This window comes from Lytechinus variegatus, chromosome 4 (genome assembly GCF_018143015.1).
Source record: "Lytechinus variegatus isolate NC3 chromosome 4, Lvar_3.0, whole genome shotgun sequence".
NCBI lineage: Eukaryota > Metazoa > Echinodermata > Echinoidea > Temnopleuroida > Toxopneustidae > Lytechinus > Lytechinus variegatus.
In genome coordinates this window covers 41867579-41881209 of record NC_054743.1, presented here as the reverse complement: position 1 = coordinate 41881209, position 13631 = coordinate 41867579, and the positions used below count along the sequence as shown (strand labels likewise).

Here is a 13631-nt window from a genome sequence, read left to right as displayed (position 1 = left end):
TTTTTGTTGTTTATTGGATTTTGTTCATCAGATTCGTCTTGGTTCTGAAGATCAACGCCCAGTTCAAAACTAAAAAAGTAACAGTCGACACTGAAATACACAATACAGTCCCATGTACTCATTTTCGTGTTGGAAATGTATCTTATTCGTTAGAATAATTCAATTATTAATTGATTGACTTTTAACCACTTTTCAGAAAGTGGACTTTTGAAACATTTCCTATTCTTTAAAATATGAAGTCTAGATCTATACTAACGATTGAGTGAGCTGGAAGTGGAGGTTATTTGTCTACTGTTTTGACATTCCCGATCGCGATCAACATGCAACACTCGGCTCCGATCGGCGAAGCTGTGTTTGCATAATCATATCTACATGAAAAAAAGTTCTGTTCTTTGAAATTCTGTTTCTTTCCTTATTCTCTCGTTTTCTTTCTTTTGTATATTTATTAAATATTTTGATTAAAAAATGAAAGTAGAAATGAGTTTTTTGGTTTGAAGAAAAAAATAAAAGTTATGCAACAATTTCAACCATTCTCTTTATTTAGAAACAAAATTTATTATTGATATTTGACAGACCTTTATTGCTACAAAGTTGCTTAGGGTTGCAATTCTGTATTTTTTAGGCCTATGTTTATAATTTAATTTGGCATACATGTACATTGCCGAACCAAACTAAACTTGAACATGCTGCCTGACTTTCAGCACTACTTTGTCACAACGTCTCTCAATCATGAGACTTAATTGATTGACATCCGTGATTGTATCACAGCGTAAATACCGTAATCCAAGGTTATGGCCATAGACGCTTGTTATATATGCCTCAATGCCCCTGTCTTTAGCCTTGGAGATTTGTTGACCCCTTTTTTATTTTAAGTATTTGTTCTGTAATATAAATGTACCTTAAAAGGGGTATTGCTCTGAAAATATTGTAATAGTGTGACATATCCGGGCCCATGTTTGTAGTCTTCAGAACCCTGTCCACACTTTCTCTGACAAATTTCTATTGTGCACCGTGATATACTCTGTCATTCCTCTGAAATCATATAAAATCACCTGCTCGCTCACCTCAACTCATGCAAATGAAGCAACTTGGGAGATATTTGGTATAGGGCCTGCAGTTATTCAGTTAACAAGATTATTTTTAGCTTACATCTTACAACCTCATGCCACCATAGCTCCCATATAACTGACGTACTTTTCCAATAATGGAGAAGATCTAACATAAAAATATCGCCCTCTACGATCAAACAATGAGATACATCTGTAAGGTACATCTCCTTATGCTACAATATAAAACTTATATTGTTTATGTTATTCATTGTGAAGCCGAGATGGATGGGGCCAAAATGGATCCCGGACCCGAAGCAGAGGATTTTGAATACCAACTGAAATTGGAACAGGAGGAGCAATGGAAACGAGACAACGGGTATATCTACACAGATCCCAACGATGGAACCATGTATGAATGGGACCCAGAGAAACAGGCATGGTTTCCAAGGGTAAGATTTATATGACATTGAAATCTTTGTTATAACATCCATGGGGGCTGTTTCATATTAAAGCTGTTCGTAAGTTAAGAGCGACTTTAAGAACGACTGGTGAACCTTTCTTACACGCTCAACAATCGCCAATGGTGTATACCATTTGCCAAAAGAAAGGAATACCAGTCGTTCGTAAAGTCACTCTTATCTTACAAACAGCTTTATGAAACAGCCCCTGATATAGTGCAGCTTTATGGGTTTCAGGCATAGGCCTACTTTCATATTTGGTGATGGTGGTGGTGTTGTTGGAAGCATTCATTGTAATTCAGATTGCCTTTTGTAGTGCCAATACATATTGTAAATTCAGAAAATTATCTGAATGATAAAATCACGTTATTGATAGGTAGCTCATCTAACACATAGTAAGACTTGATTAAAGACCAGCTTCATGATTAAGTTTTGTGCTGTGCTTATGTAGAAATCAACCCAACGCCAAAACCAAAAAGTTCAATTTCAAACCATAAAGTTGGAATCGCCCGATGAGTTCTTTTTAATTTGAGTTTTAGAGAGTGTGTTTATTTATTTGTTAAAAACTTTTACTTTAAACACCAGGGGCCGATTGCACGAAAGGGTCTTTGCAAGGACCATCTTTCGTGTCGCCCATCTTTTATGATGCGCCATGTGAAACGCATTTTAAACCAATCATCTGCAAACATATTCTATTCGTCCGTTAAAATAAACAAAATATTTGTTCATAAAATGATGTAATATATCATGAAATTGTATAAAATTTGATTTAAGAACAAGCTAACGAATCTTATTTTTTATCATAAATTTAAGAAACACCCCGCTTATAGCGTATCATAAAAGATGGGCGACACGAAAGACGGTCCTTGGAAAGACCCTTTCATGCAATCGGCCCAAGGTCTTGTTGCTCTGGAAGAATTTTCAAATTAAAACAAAAAAATCCTTTTGAAATTCAATGATCATAGTTACCCCCTTGATATTTGTTTTTATGCACTTGTTTTTGTTTAACAAAATTGGGTTTAGAACTATTGTATTCTGTTATTGATTTGGTAAAGTTACCTAAGAATTGAAATGAAATAATTATTTTATATATTATTTACTAGAAATGTAATACATTCTTTTCTTGGATTATTTTCAGCAAATCTTTCGTACTTTAGTATCTGATGCCTGCCAAGTGACTGTATAAGATAGGAATATTCCTATTTGGGGGAAAGGAAAATTGTCAATTTTAACCATGAGTTCATATTTTTGTGAAAATTGTCTGTGGCATTGATTGAATAGGGAATCTAAGAATGTTCCTATTTTTCTAAATTTCTTAGTTAATTTGTATCTATTTCTTGGCTGTTATGGATGGAAGGAATGATATCTTGCTGCATTCATGAATCTATACATTGCTTTATAAAGATAATTTTACATTCATATGCTTGAAAACGGAAAGTAGTTTAGGAAGAAGATCTCAGAAATCTTCATGGAAATTTTTTTTTTAACATCAAATTATTTTCTCATTCAAAGGTGGATGAAAACTTCATTGCCTCTTACCAAGCCAGCTATGGTGTAACAACCGAGGAGACTACTGCAGACAGCCAAGCCAATTCACAGTCTTCATCATCAGCATCTCAATCCTCAGCAGCAACAGCTCAAGGAACAGTATCCTCAACATCTGCAGGAGTGGGCGAAGACACTCCTCCAGGAAGTCAGGAGGAAGCCAAAGGAGACGGGGAGGGGAAGGTAGATCAACAACCCCAGATGATTTATAGGTACCAGAAGATGCAGATGAAGAGGAAAGCGGAGCAAAAAAGTAAGTATCTTCTTGATTTTGATGGTCATGACTGTATCAATTGATTTTCTCCTTCAAAATACATGTAGTTCCTTCTGGAATTATTGTATTCTGAGGATCAATGTTGCATGTAGTTTCGGTTTTAAAGTGAAAGTATTTTGGATCCAGGATAGATATGAAGGATTTGGATCCTGATTTAGGAAACGAATTTGCTTTCAATGATTGAAGGCTATTGAAGAAATTGAGACAATATGATTGGCTAAGAGCAAGCTTGTCACAAAATTGTTATTTACAACAGGCATGAAATCATGAATTTTAATGGAAATTATCTCACAGAATGCAAGTTCCTGTATTACAAGTAGCTGTGGCTCAAACAATGATAATGGTTGCATTATTTTTTTGTTGTAAAAAGCTGATTATGAGTAGCCATGTCAATTCTGAAGTTAACCCCTTTAAAGAACTCCAATGTCTTTGTGAGTGGCCTTCCAAATGGCATTTCCTTTGAGGAACTTCATGTTGCCATATAAAAATTTGAATTTGAAATATTTCCCTTGATGAACCTCTGGAAATGTTGCCAATCCCTATTCATCTATATGATTTCACCTGTCTTCCTTCAGGCTGGTTTGAAGTCGACCCCACCAAGAACACCAATGTCTATGTGAGTGGACTTCCAGACGATATCACCCTCGAGGAATTCCAGGAGCTGATGGCCAAGTGTGGTATCATCATGCTGGAGGAGGATACCGAGAAACCTAAGATCAAGCTCTACATGGATGACCAGGGCAGACCTAAAGGAGATGGCAGGTGCTGCTATCTCAAGGTGAGTGCATGGACACATTCTTCAACATTTGAGGAAAATGGTTTGACCAGAATTTAAAAAAATTGCAGGAGAAAGAATGTACTGCTCACTGCAGTTGAAGAGATCAGAGTTGAATCCTGTTGCTTACATCATGTACATGCAGGTGTGTGTTCTTTGTTTTCCACTGCACAATATCTGTAATAAGCAAACAATGTGATGGACATTTTGACCATTTTTTAATAATGTGCCAAAACCAACTTGTAAGCATGATCTTTCCAGCTTTTGCTGTTTTTACATGTATGATTGTTAACATGTTTGATTATCAATAAAGACCATTTTTGAATTGAAATTGAATTGACATTTTTTTAAATGCCATTTTAGTGATGTTTAAGTCCAAAGAGGGAGAGGGTTGGGGGGGGGCTACCCAAAAAGATTTGGAATCTAGGGATTTTTTTTTTACCTGCCTTGAAAATGATATCTCACACCTTTGAATTATGAGAAATTTAAATGAGATCCCCCAGTTAGACCTTAATCTTTTGAAAATTACATTGTCCTCATTTGCGTATTTTTAGCATTGTGGAAAAAAATTTGGTGATTTCTAAGGTTTGTAATAAGATTATTAGAACAATAGAAGAATGACAAAAGTATGTGTCTCTTCACGTCAACTGTAATATCTGGTGTCCGACATTATACCTCTACCTCAACCCCCACTCCCAACCCATAAAAGTGTAAAGTGTTATCCAACTCATTTATTTTGTTGTTCACAGAGAGAGTCTGTTGACCTTGCTATCCAGCTACTGGATGAATCAGAGATCAGAGGTCACAAGATCCATGTAGAGGTCGCGACCTTTACCCTCAAAGGAGACTATAAACCAGATATGAAGAAGAAAAAGAAGCCCAACAAGAAAAAGAAAGGAAAAATTCAAGAAAAGTAAGTTATTATTTCATATTCTTGTTTTTATGTAATTAAAGTCCATGTGTAATTTTAGCAATGTAATTTAAGGCATTCTATTATAGATTTTACTTTGTTAAGAGGAAATGAAATGATAAAAACAACTATTGTATATTTTCAGCAAAAATACTTCTGAGATTTGTCATATTTTTGTAATTTCTTTGCCTCCACCCTGAAGAGTAGACAAGGCAGGCTATTAATATCTTGTTATTTGGATTCATAGTTTCACAATATCTTTTGATCATGAATTTGAGTGGGTGATTTGATCCAGAGTTTTTACTTGTTGGCATTTTTGTGAGATCGTTTTGAACTCATTTCCCTGGCTCCTGCTCAAGCTGATAAATCAGAGCTGAGAAATGAAATAGCTCCCTCTTGTGTCCATGAGCAGACACGCTTGTGTTACATGAACCTGTGTTACTTTCTTGAACATATAATATCTTCTACCTGAACAAAGAATGATAATTGGTGTTGAATTTATGACTTCAGAGAATTTCCGACCCAAAGTCTATGTAATTGACACGCACACACATACACGTATTTATGATAATCATTGAAATGCTCGGAACAACTTCAAAAAGAATTTTCATTAGGTTTTGAGTTCCTATCATACATGTTCATGATCAACTAGAACATTATAGATTTTCAAACAGTAGCTTGCAATTTTATCAGTTTTATTAAAATGAAACATTTATTTATGAATTATTCAATGGTGACAAGTGAATATAAAGACTGCAAGCAGAAAGTTTTCCTAAATCTTTGCATAATAATGAGTTTTAAACCTGAAATCCACATTAAATTTGTACTTTTATGAAAACTTTTCAGGTTACTTATTCTACCTAAATGTAGGCAGTTGATATTGCAATTTAAAAATTTTCTGAATTAAAAAAAAAAATTTAATTCTGGCTTGGGTTAAGAACTATATCCTTATCTCGTTTCTTCTTTGCAGGCTTCTGGACTGGAGGCCAGAGAAGAAGTTTCCACAGAGGAAAAGAAATGAGCAGGTTATCATTCTGAAACATGTCTTCCATCCAAATGAATTTGAGGTAATTTCATATATTCATTAATATTTACAGTTATGTATGCATTCATTTATTAATGCATATTAATTCTTTTACTAATTTATTTGCTGATGAATTCATTCATTAAAATATTATTTTATTAATGTTTTTCTTCCAGCAATCTTTCTAGTATGTATTCATACATTTGTTTTATTCACCTATTTTATTGTTTATTTTGTCGCTTATTAATCCAGTTATTCAACATCTATTTTGTTTGTTCATGAATTGACCACTTATATCATTATTTATATATTATGCATATTAGACAAATGTATAAGAATAAAGCAAGGAAGTTGTTGATGTGAGTCTCTTCTGATGTATGCCAATTTTTTTTTTTTTTTTGCTAGTTTCATAATTTTTTTTTTTTTTGGGGGGGGGCTTTTTTCAATTCAAGTTACTGATTTAATCCTTTTTCTCCCATTTTTATATGATTGAGTGTGGGAGTGACTGATTGATTGTATTTCTGTCTATTTGTGTATTTGGCCAGCATTGGTCTTTCATTGGTCTTCTTGTATTTTTCATTCTCTCTCTTTTTTTCTAATATGTTTTGTAGCATTCATTTTTTTGTTTCACTGTAAAGCTATTTGTATTTTTTTGAGAAAAGGGCACTGTATAAATATTACAGTACATCCTGTATTCTGTATTATTTAATATTATGTTTTGTTTGTTATCATATTTGCTCGTTCTGAATGAAGCTTTATCAAGCAATATTTAGATATTACCATGCTTTTTCTGAATTTAAGAGCTGAAAGAAAAAAATGGCAGATTGAATTCTTTTATCTCTGATTTTTACCTTTTGATGTTCTATATATGGATTACCGCTGTTGCTCGATACATGCTTTCATGATCTCAAGTTGATGAGAAACCAAACTCTATAAGGCTTTTAATGCACTTTTGGGATGTCAATCGTCGCTGTACAAGATTCGCACACCCCTGACAGTTTTCCCTCTGCAATTCAATCCCTGCAACATGAGATTAGTGACAATTTGAGTGGGGTCAGAGGTCAGGATTAACCAATCATCGGCCAGTGTTCTCTTGGCTTTCAGGAGTAGACTAGTTACTCTGGAAGAATGACAGATACATGTAGGTCCATGAGGGAGAGGTACAGACATAGGAAGAGAGGGGGAGAGGGGTAGAGAGCATGAGTTTTTTGTTTCATACAAAGAATTATGATTTGTATGATATACAGTTATAATTGAGTAAGAGGAGAGAGACAGACAGGCAGACAGACAGACCGGTGGACAGACAGACAAACTGAGTGAGAATTTAACAGAAGAGTGGGTGTATAGATGAGATGTAGAGGCGAGAGTAAAAGAAAAAGTATAAGAAAGAGAAGGAAGTGATGGGGGGACTTTAGAGAAGTATTTAGAGATTTTAATCTCAAAAGCTCTTGAAAATACTTACAGTATTGTAGCAGTTTCCCACATAATCATTTTCGAATGAATTATTGAAAATGATCAACTTTAATTATTGTACCCACTTGTTAATTAAAATACTAAAAAATAGATATATTGGATTTTAAAATATTGACATATGTTTAACAGTGATCCAAAAACAAGTAAAGCAAAATGTCACAAAGTAATATATGAACGATATTTTTAAGAATATACATTTTTTCTGAAAAAATATTGTCCTGAAAGAAATTGAAACTCCAATGCATGCATTAAAAAGCATGCTTGAAAGATGCTCTTTAGAGTAGGAGAAATGAGGGCAATCTAACCTTTAGTAGGAACTTGTATGGCAGTAGGAGATGTTTGGGAAAGAGGAAAGGAAAAGAGAAAAGTGTGGCTATACTTCAGAATCCCACGGTGCATCACTCATCGCCTAGCAACGTGATACACATATGGTGGAAAAATCAGCTCAGATTGTAGTCTGTTGTACCAGTTGTTTGTACAAATCATTGATTATTTGTACAGTTGCACACAAAGAAAAAAATGAGAGAGATTGCATTCAAATTTAATACTATGAAATTTTATTCTTGCTTGGTATCATATTCTAAAATTTTAAATGCTTTTTATTAGGTTCTGTAGAATTTAATAGAAAGATAACTAACTACATTGTAAACACAAGTATTGTACATATGTTGAAAAGTTTTACAGTATCTTAAACAATGTCTGTGAAGTCATGTTAAGAAAAATATTACTTAAAGAAAAATCAAGAATTTAGAATGCAAGATACCATTTAGTGTTTTCATGATCGGGGGTGGGGGGGGGGGGCTATTTCCCACTGCTATTAATAACAGTGTGAATCTCTCTTCATTATATTTCAAACCTCTTTTTGGCCACTGATACCCCTTCCCCCCAAAAAAATATATGTGTGAGGGGTAGATTTTGAGATTAGATTATTCAGTGAGTAAGAAAAATTCAATTTTTTCATACCAATCCCTGTAATAAGCCAGTTCACGGTTAGCTCATGATCAACATTTCTCAAATGACCTTTGTGACTTTTCATTAGGATAAGCACTATCATTTTCAAATGTAGATGTTGCATAAGCTTTACTGGTAGAGTATTCAAATTCTAAGAACAAAAGGCATTGTATAGACCAGATTACTAGAATAGTACATCAGGGATAAAGTTTGGAAATCTGTTTTATTGTCTGCCTTTGGCACATTTGACCATTGTTTAGGCTAAGTACTGTCAAATACCAGTGATTATGAAGGCTCTATTTATTACTCTTCAGCTTGGATGTGATAAAATGAATATTTTGAAAAGAATACATGAATAATCATATAATCACAAATGCCTATGTCAGTGAAATTGAAAGCCACCTTCATGGTTTATCTCAAATGACTTTTTTCTGCTTGTGTGCAGTTTACAACCGTGAACAGGCTTATTAAAAATAATGTATTTCTACCCCGACTTGTAAAACTGCTGTAAGGCCTGTCCTGCCTGAAGGTTGGTCAACGTTACTGCACTATTTGCCAATAGCTTGTGTCAGGCACAGTTCACAAAGATCCGAAATTAAGTTCTGTACATGTATGCTTCTCTTTATTTTCTCTTCTGAGCAATCCTTTAGATTTTCACACCAGTTCTAACCAAACTCATGAAAATGTAGGACCAAGTACAGAAAGGGAACTTTTCTTGGTTTATATAAATTTTCCAGGTGCATGTTTCATAAAGACTTGTCTCAATAACAAATTTGCAATAATAACAGTGAAAAGCTACTGAAATCCTTCAATCTTATTGGCTGATAGTGAACTTGTAGAAATAGTGCATTCTTTATAATAAATCTTTATAAAAACAATACCCAGGACCTTCTATTTAAAAAATATCCCAAACTGCTGTTGGACCAAGTCTAGAGGCTGTCACTGGTCTAGATGCTAGTGAAACGCCTAGTATCGGGTGTACCGAACCAGACACCCTACACCACGCACCCAATTCCTCGTGGACCGGTCCCATTGTTGATGGTGCTGGTTCCACCTATTCTATCAAAGTATCTATTGCTGGTGGTGACAGGTAAATGCACTATGCATTTATTGATTTGCAGCAGAAAACAAACATGCGTATGTTACATCCCTTTTCATATATTGTCTGCGAAAGCTTCATGTGGTATTTTCTGGTTCTTATTAGTCTTGCTTAGTTTTAGTACCGTGTACTGTTATTGATCAACTTAATTTTCATCATGCTTTTTTTATACAGATGAGTAGGTTTAATTCTTCCTCATTACTTACATTATACTTGTCATATCCATGTGAATTATTCTCCCCCAACGTATGTAATTTTTCAGTCAGGTTTTAAAAATTCTTAAGTTGAAGACGGAGTGGATTGCACCCACTTGATCAATGAAGAAAGGCACAAATGTACCATTTTACGAGGGCTTGACTTTTTAAGTTGTCTACCTCCTGTGTTTACTTTACCCTCATGTACATGACAGAAAGCAAACAGTTGATGATACAAATATGTAATATTAATTAGCTTCTAAGATTATAATGATGTATACTAATAAATTTATACCATGTATGACCCATATGCCTATTCTGTATGTACCTCTTCACCATGCACAAGCACACCCTGAATGCCAAATATGAAAGGTGGATGAGACCTGGTATTTAATGACTACATTCTTGAGATGTGCAATTAATTGAGTGTAAACAGACCCAATTTGACTGGGAGACTTCTCTTTCTTCTGAAAGGGGTAGATGGCAAATTGAATTTAGAAATGCAGGATGGTATGGTTAAAGGCCACCTGACACTTCCTTTTCTTTCTGTCTTTTGTGTGTGTGTGTGTTTGTCTGGAGTACTTTATGTGGTTTTGTGTTTTGATCTTGTATTTGGTCTGTTTTTATTTTTCTCTGCATGGGATGTGATGTCACAATATGATTTATATTATAAATTCTTAATTATTGATCAGTCACAACTACAATAATTCAATCATCTTGGAAATCATCTTCATCATTAACATGCTGATCATCATCATCATTAATATCATCATCATCATGACATAGTACCACCACAATCATCCTCATTATCATCATCCTCATTATCATCATCTTCATTATCAGCATCATCATCATCACCATCATTATCATCATCATCATTATCATCATCATCACCATCATTATCAGTATCATCACCATCATTATGATCATCATCATTTATAGTACCATCACAATCATTACCACCACCATCATCATCATCTTCATCAATCATCATCATCATCATAATTATCACCATCATCATCATCATTTGTTTTACCATCACAATTATTACCATCATCACCATCATCATCATTATCATCTTCATCATCATAATCATCATCAGCAACATCATTATTTTTTATTTTGTTGCTTTATAAGGATTTCATTTTAGTTACTGTTGTTGCAGTAGTTTTTGTATTCTGATCCGTGTCTTCTTGTTTGTTAATGTTACAGGAAGATGCCATGCTGATCAATGACATCAAAGACGATGTCACATCAGAATGTTCTAGGTACGGCGAGGTCAAGAAGGTTCTCATATTTGATGTAAGTGTTTTCTCCATGATGCTCTCAAACACAGCAGAGCATATTTTGAAATCAATACCAAAACTTAAACAGCCAGTCGTTTTTTCTTTTTTCAAGATGTAAAGTAATATTTCATCACTGACAGATATAGAGTTGAATTTGCAGATAATGATACATACATGTAGGAGGAATTTAGTTAAGCAAAATATGCAGCGGATAATAATACATAGGAGGAACTTTGCTTAACAAACAAAATACACAATTTTCCAGATTTTCCCCTTTACTTTACATATTTCACATTATCTCCTCCTGCCCTTGACATATGTGGTGTGAATTATATTTTCCCATGACATATGTGGTGCTCAGAAAGAGGCAAGATGCTATTTGGAAGATAATGATGAAAATCTGAAAATTTGTGTACAAAACAAATGGAGAGTTGTCCATAAAATCAGCCATTTTGAAGCACGTTTGCCAATTTAAGGGTCCCCATAGAAAGTTCAACAAGGGCAATTCCACACTAGAACTTCAAAAATATCATAAATTTCAACATGCTTTCAATAAGTCATAAGTAGTGTAATATTTTACTATGATACCTAAATTTTATGAAAATTATGAGTTTTAACCAAAAGTGAAGACAGATATAGTTTTAATTGGGGGAACAATGGAATTTTAAATTTTCAATAATTTTGCTCATTGAATAGTCAAGTACAAACACCGCCTGAAACAATTATTTGCAAAGCAAGAGAAGATTGAAAATATTGCAGGTCAATAGAATAATATATCATTGATGGTTCCAAATAATATCTACAACATTTTCATGATCCATAATGGGGGCAGCCCTGATTTTTCCGAACATATTTTTTGCAATGTCCCGTACGACACATGACAATGCAAAAGTTTTTCCTACAATTTTATTTATGATGCAATTTCATAAAATCAGTTTCTCTTTGTTTGTCCCATGGGTGATCGATTTATCCCATAAGGATCTAATTACTGCCCTTCATTTTTGTCTCACCTGCGAAGCAAAGTGAGACTATAGGCGCCGCTTTTCCGACGGCGGCGTCAACATCAAATCTTAACCTGAGGTTAAGTTTTTGAAATGACGTCACAACTTAGAAAGTATATGGACCTAGTTAATAAAACTTGGCCATAAGGTTAATCAAGTATTACTGAACATCCTATCAGAGTTTCATGTCACATGACCAAGGTCAAAGGTCATTTAGGGTCAATGAACTTAGACCATGTTGGAGGAATCAACATCGAAATCTTAACCTGAGGTTAAGTTTTTGAAATGTCATCATAACTTAGAAAATATATGGACCTAGTTCATGAAACTTGGACATAAGGTTAATCAAGTATCACTGAACATCCTGCATGAGTTTCACGTCACATGACCAAGGTCAAAGGTCATTTAGGGTCAATGAACTTTGGCCGAATGGGGATATCTGTTGAATTCCCATCATAACTTTGAAAGTTTATGGATCTGATTCATGAAACTTGGACATAATAGTAATCAAGCATCACTGAAAATTTTGTGCAAGTTTCAGGTCTCATGATTAAGGTCAAAGGTCATTTAGGGTCAATGAACTTTGGCCGAATCGGGTGTATCTGTTGAATTACCATCATAACTTTGAAAGTTTATGGATCTGATTCATGAAACTTGTACATAAGAGTAATCAAGTATCACTGAACATCCTGTTCGAGTTTCAGGTCACATGATCAAGGTCAAAGGTCATGTAAGGTCAATGAACTTTGGCCATGTTGGGGTTTTTTGTTGAATAACCATCATATCTCTGTAAGTTTATTGGTCTAGTTCATAAAAAGTGGACATAAGAGTAACCATGTATCACTGAACATCTTGTGCGAGTTAGAGTAGTATTCAAAGTCAGCACTGCTGCTATATTGAACCGCGTGATGCAGGTGAGACGGCCAGAGGCATTCCACTTGTTCAATTATTGTCCTATTAAAAGTTGTCCCGTACGACACACGCTGTGTCGTACGGGACATGTCCCGTACGACACACAATATAATAATGCATTTAATTGCAGGATTTGGATTCAGAAACCATGAATAGTAGGAATATTTAAATTCATTTAATTGATTTAACATAAAGTGAACTGAAAAAGTACTTTGTTTATCTCCATAGAACATGAAATATGTGATTCTAAACATTTTAATTGATTTCATGTAGGCTTATTCTTTTGTGAATCCCTTCAGCTAAACTGGTGATTTTCACTGATCAGAGCAGGTTAATTTCTTTTCATTGAGCATGAAAAGAAAACTTTTATAATTATTTCAACCTAGCCTGGAAGATGACTTCCTCTTGCATGCTAATGTGGAATTATTATAAGATGTAAAAAAAATACATATCTATCATCATGATCATCTATTTGGACTTCCCTTGATGATCACTATGTTTTTGTCTCACCTGCGAAGCAAAGTGAGACTATAGGCGCCGCTTTTCCGACGGCGGCGGCGGCGGCGGCGTCAACATCAAATCTTAACCTGAGGTTAAGTTTTTGAAATGACGTCATAACTTAGAAAGTATATGGACCTAGTTAATAAAACTTGGCCATAAGGTTAATCAAGTATTACTGA

General features: G+C 34.5%; 1 protein-coding gene across 1 annotated transcript in view; it reads left to right on the top strand.

Moving 5' to 3' along the window:
• The window catches only part of LOC121414077 (HIV Tat-specific factor 1 homolog), a 31087-nt gene that overhangs the window by 159 nt on the left and 17297 nt on the right, over positions 1-13631 (top strand). The window contains exons 2-7 of the mRNA XM_041607132.1: positions 1326-1498; positions 3020-3305; positions 3902-4104; positions 4851-5014; positions 5982-6078; positions 10965-11054. Coding sequence (XP_041463066.1) covers positions 1331-1498; positions 3020-3305; positions 3902-4104; positions 4851-5014; positions 5982-6078; positions 10965-11054 — 1008 coding nt within the window. The 5' untranslated portion in view covers positions 1326-1330. The remainder of the gene's footprint in view (positions 1-1325; positions 1499-3019; positions 3306-3901; positions 4105-4850; positions 5015-5981; positions 6079-10964; positions 11055-13631) is intronic.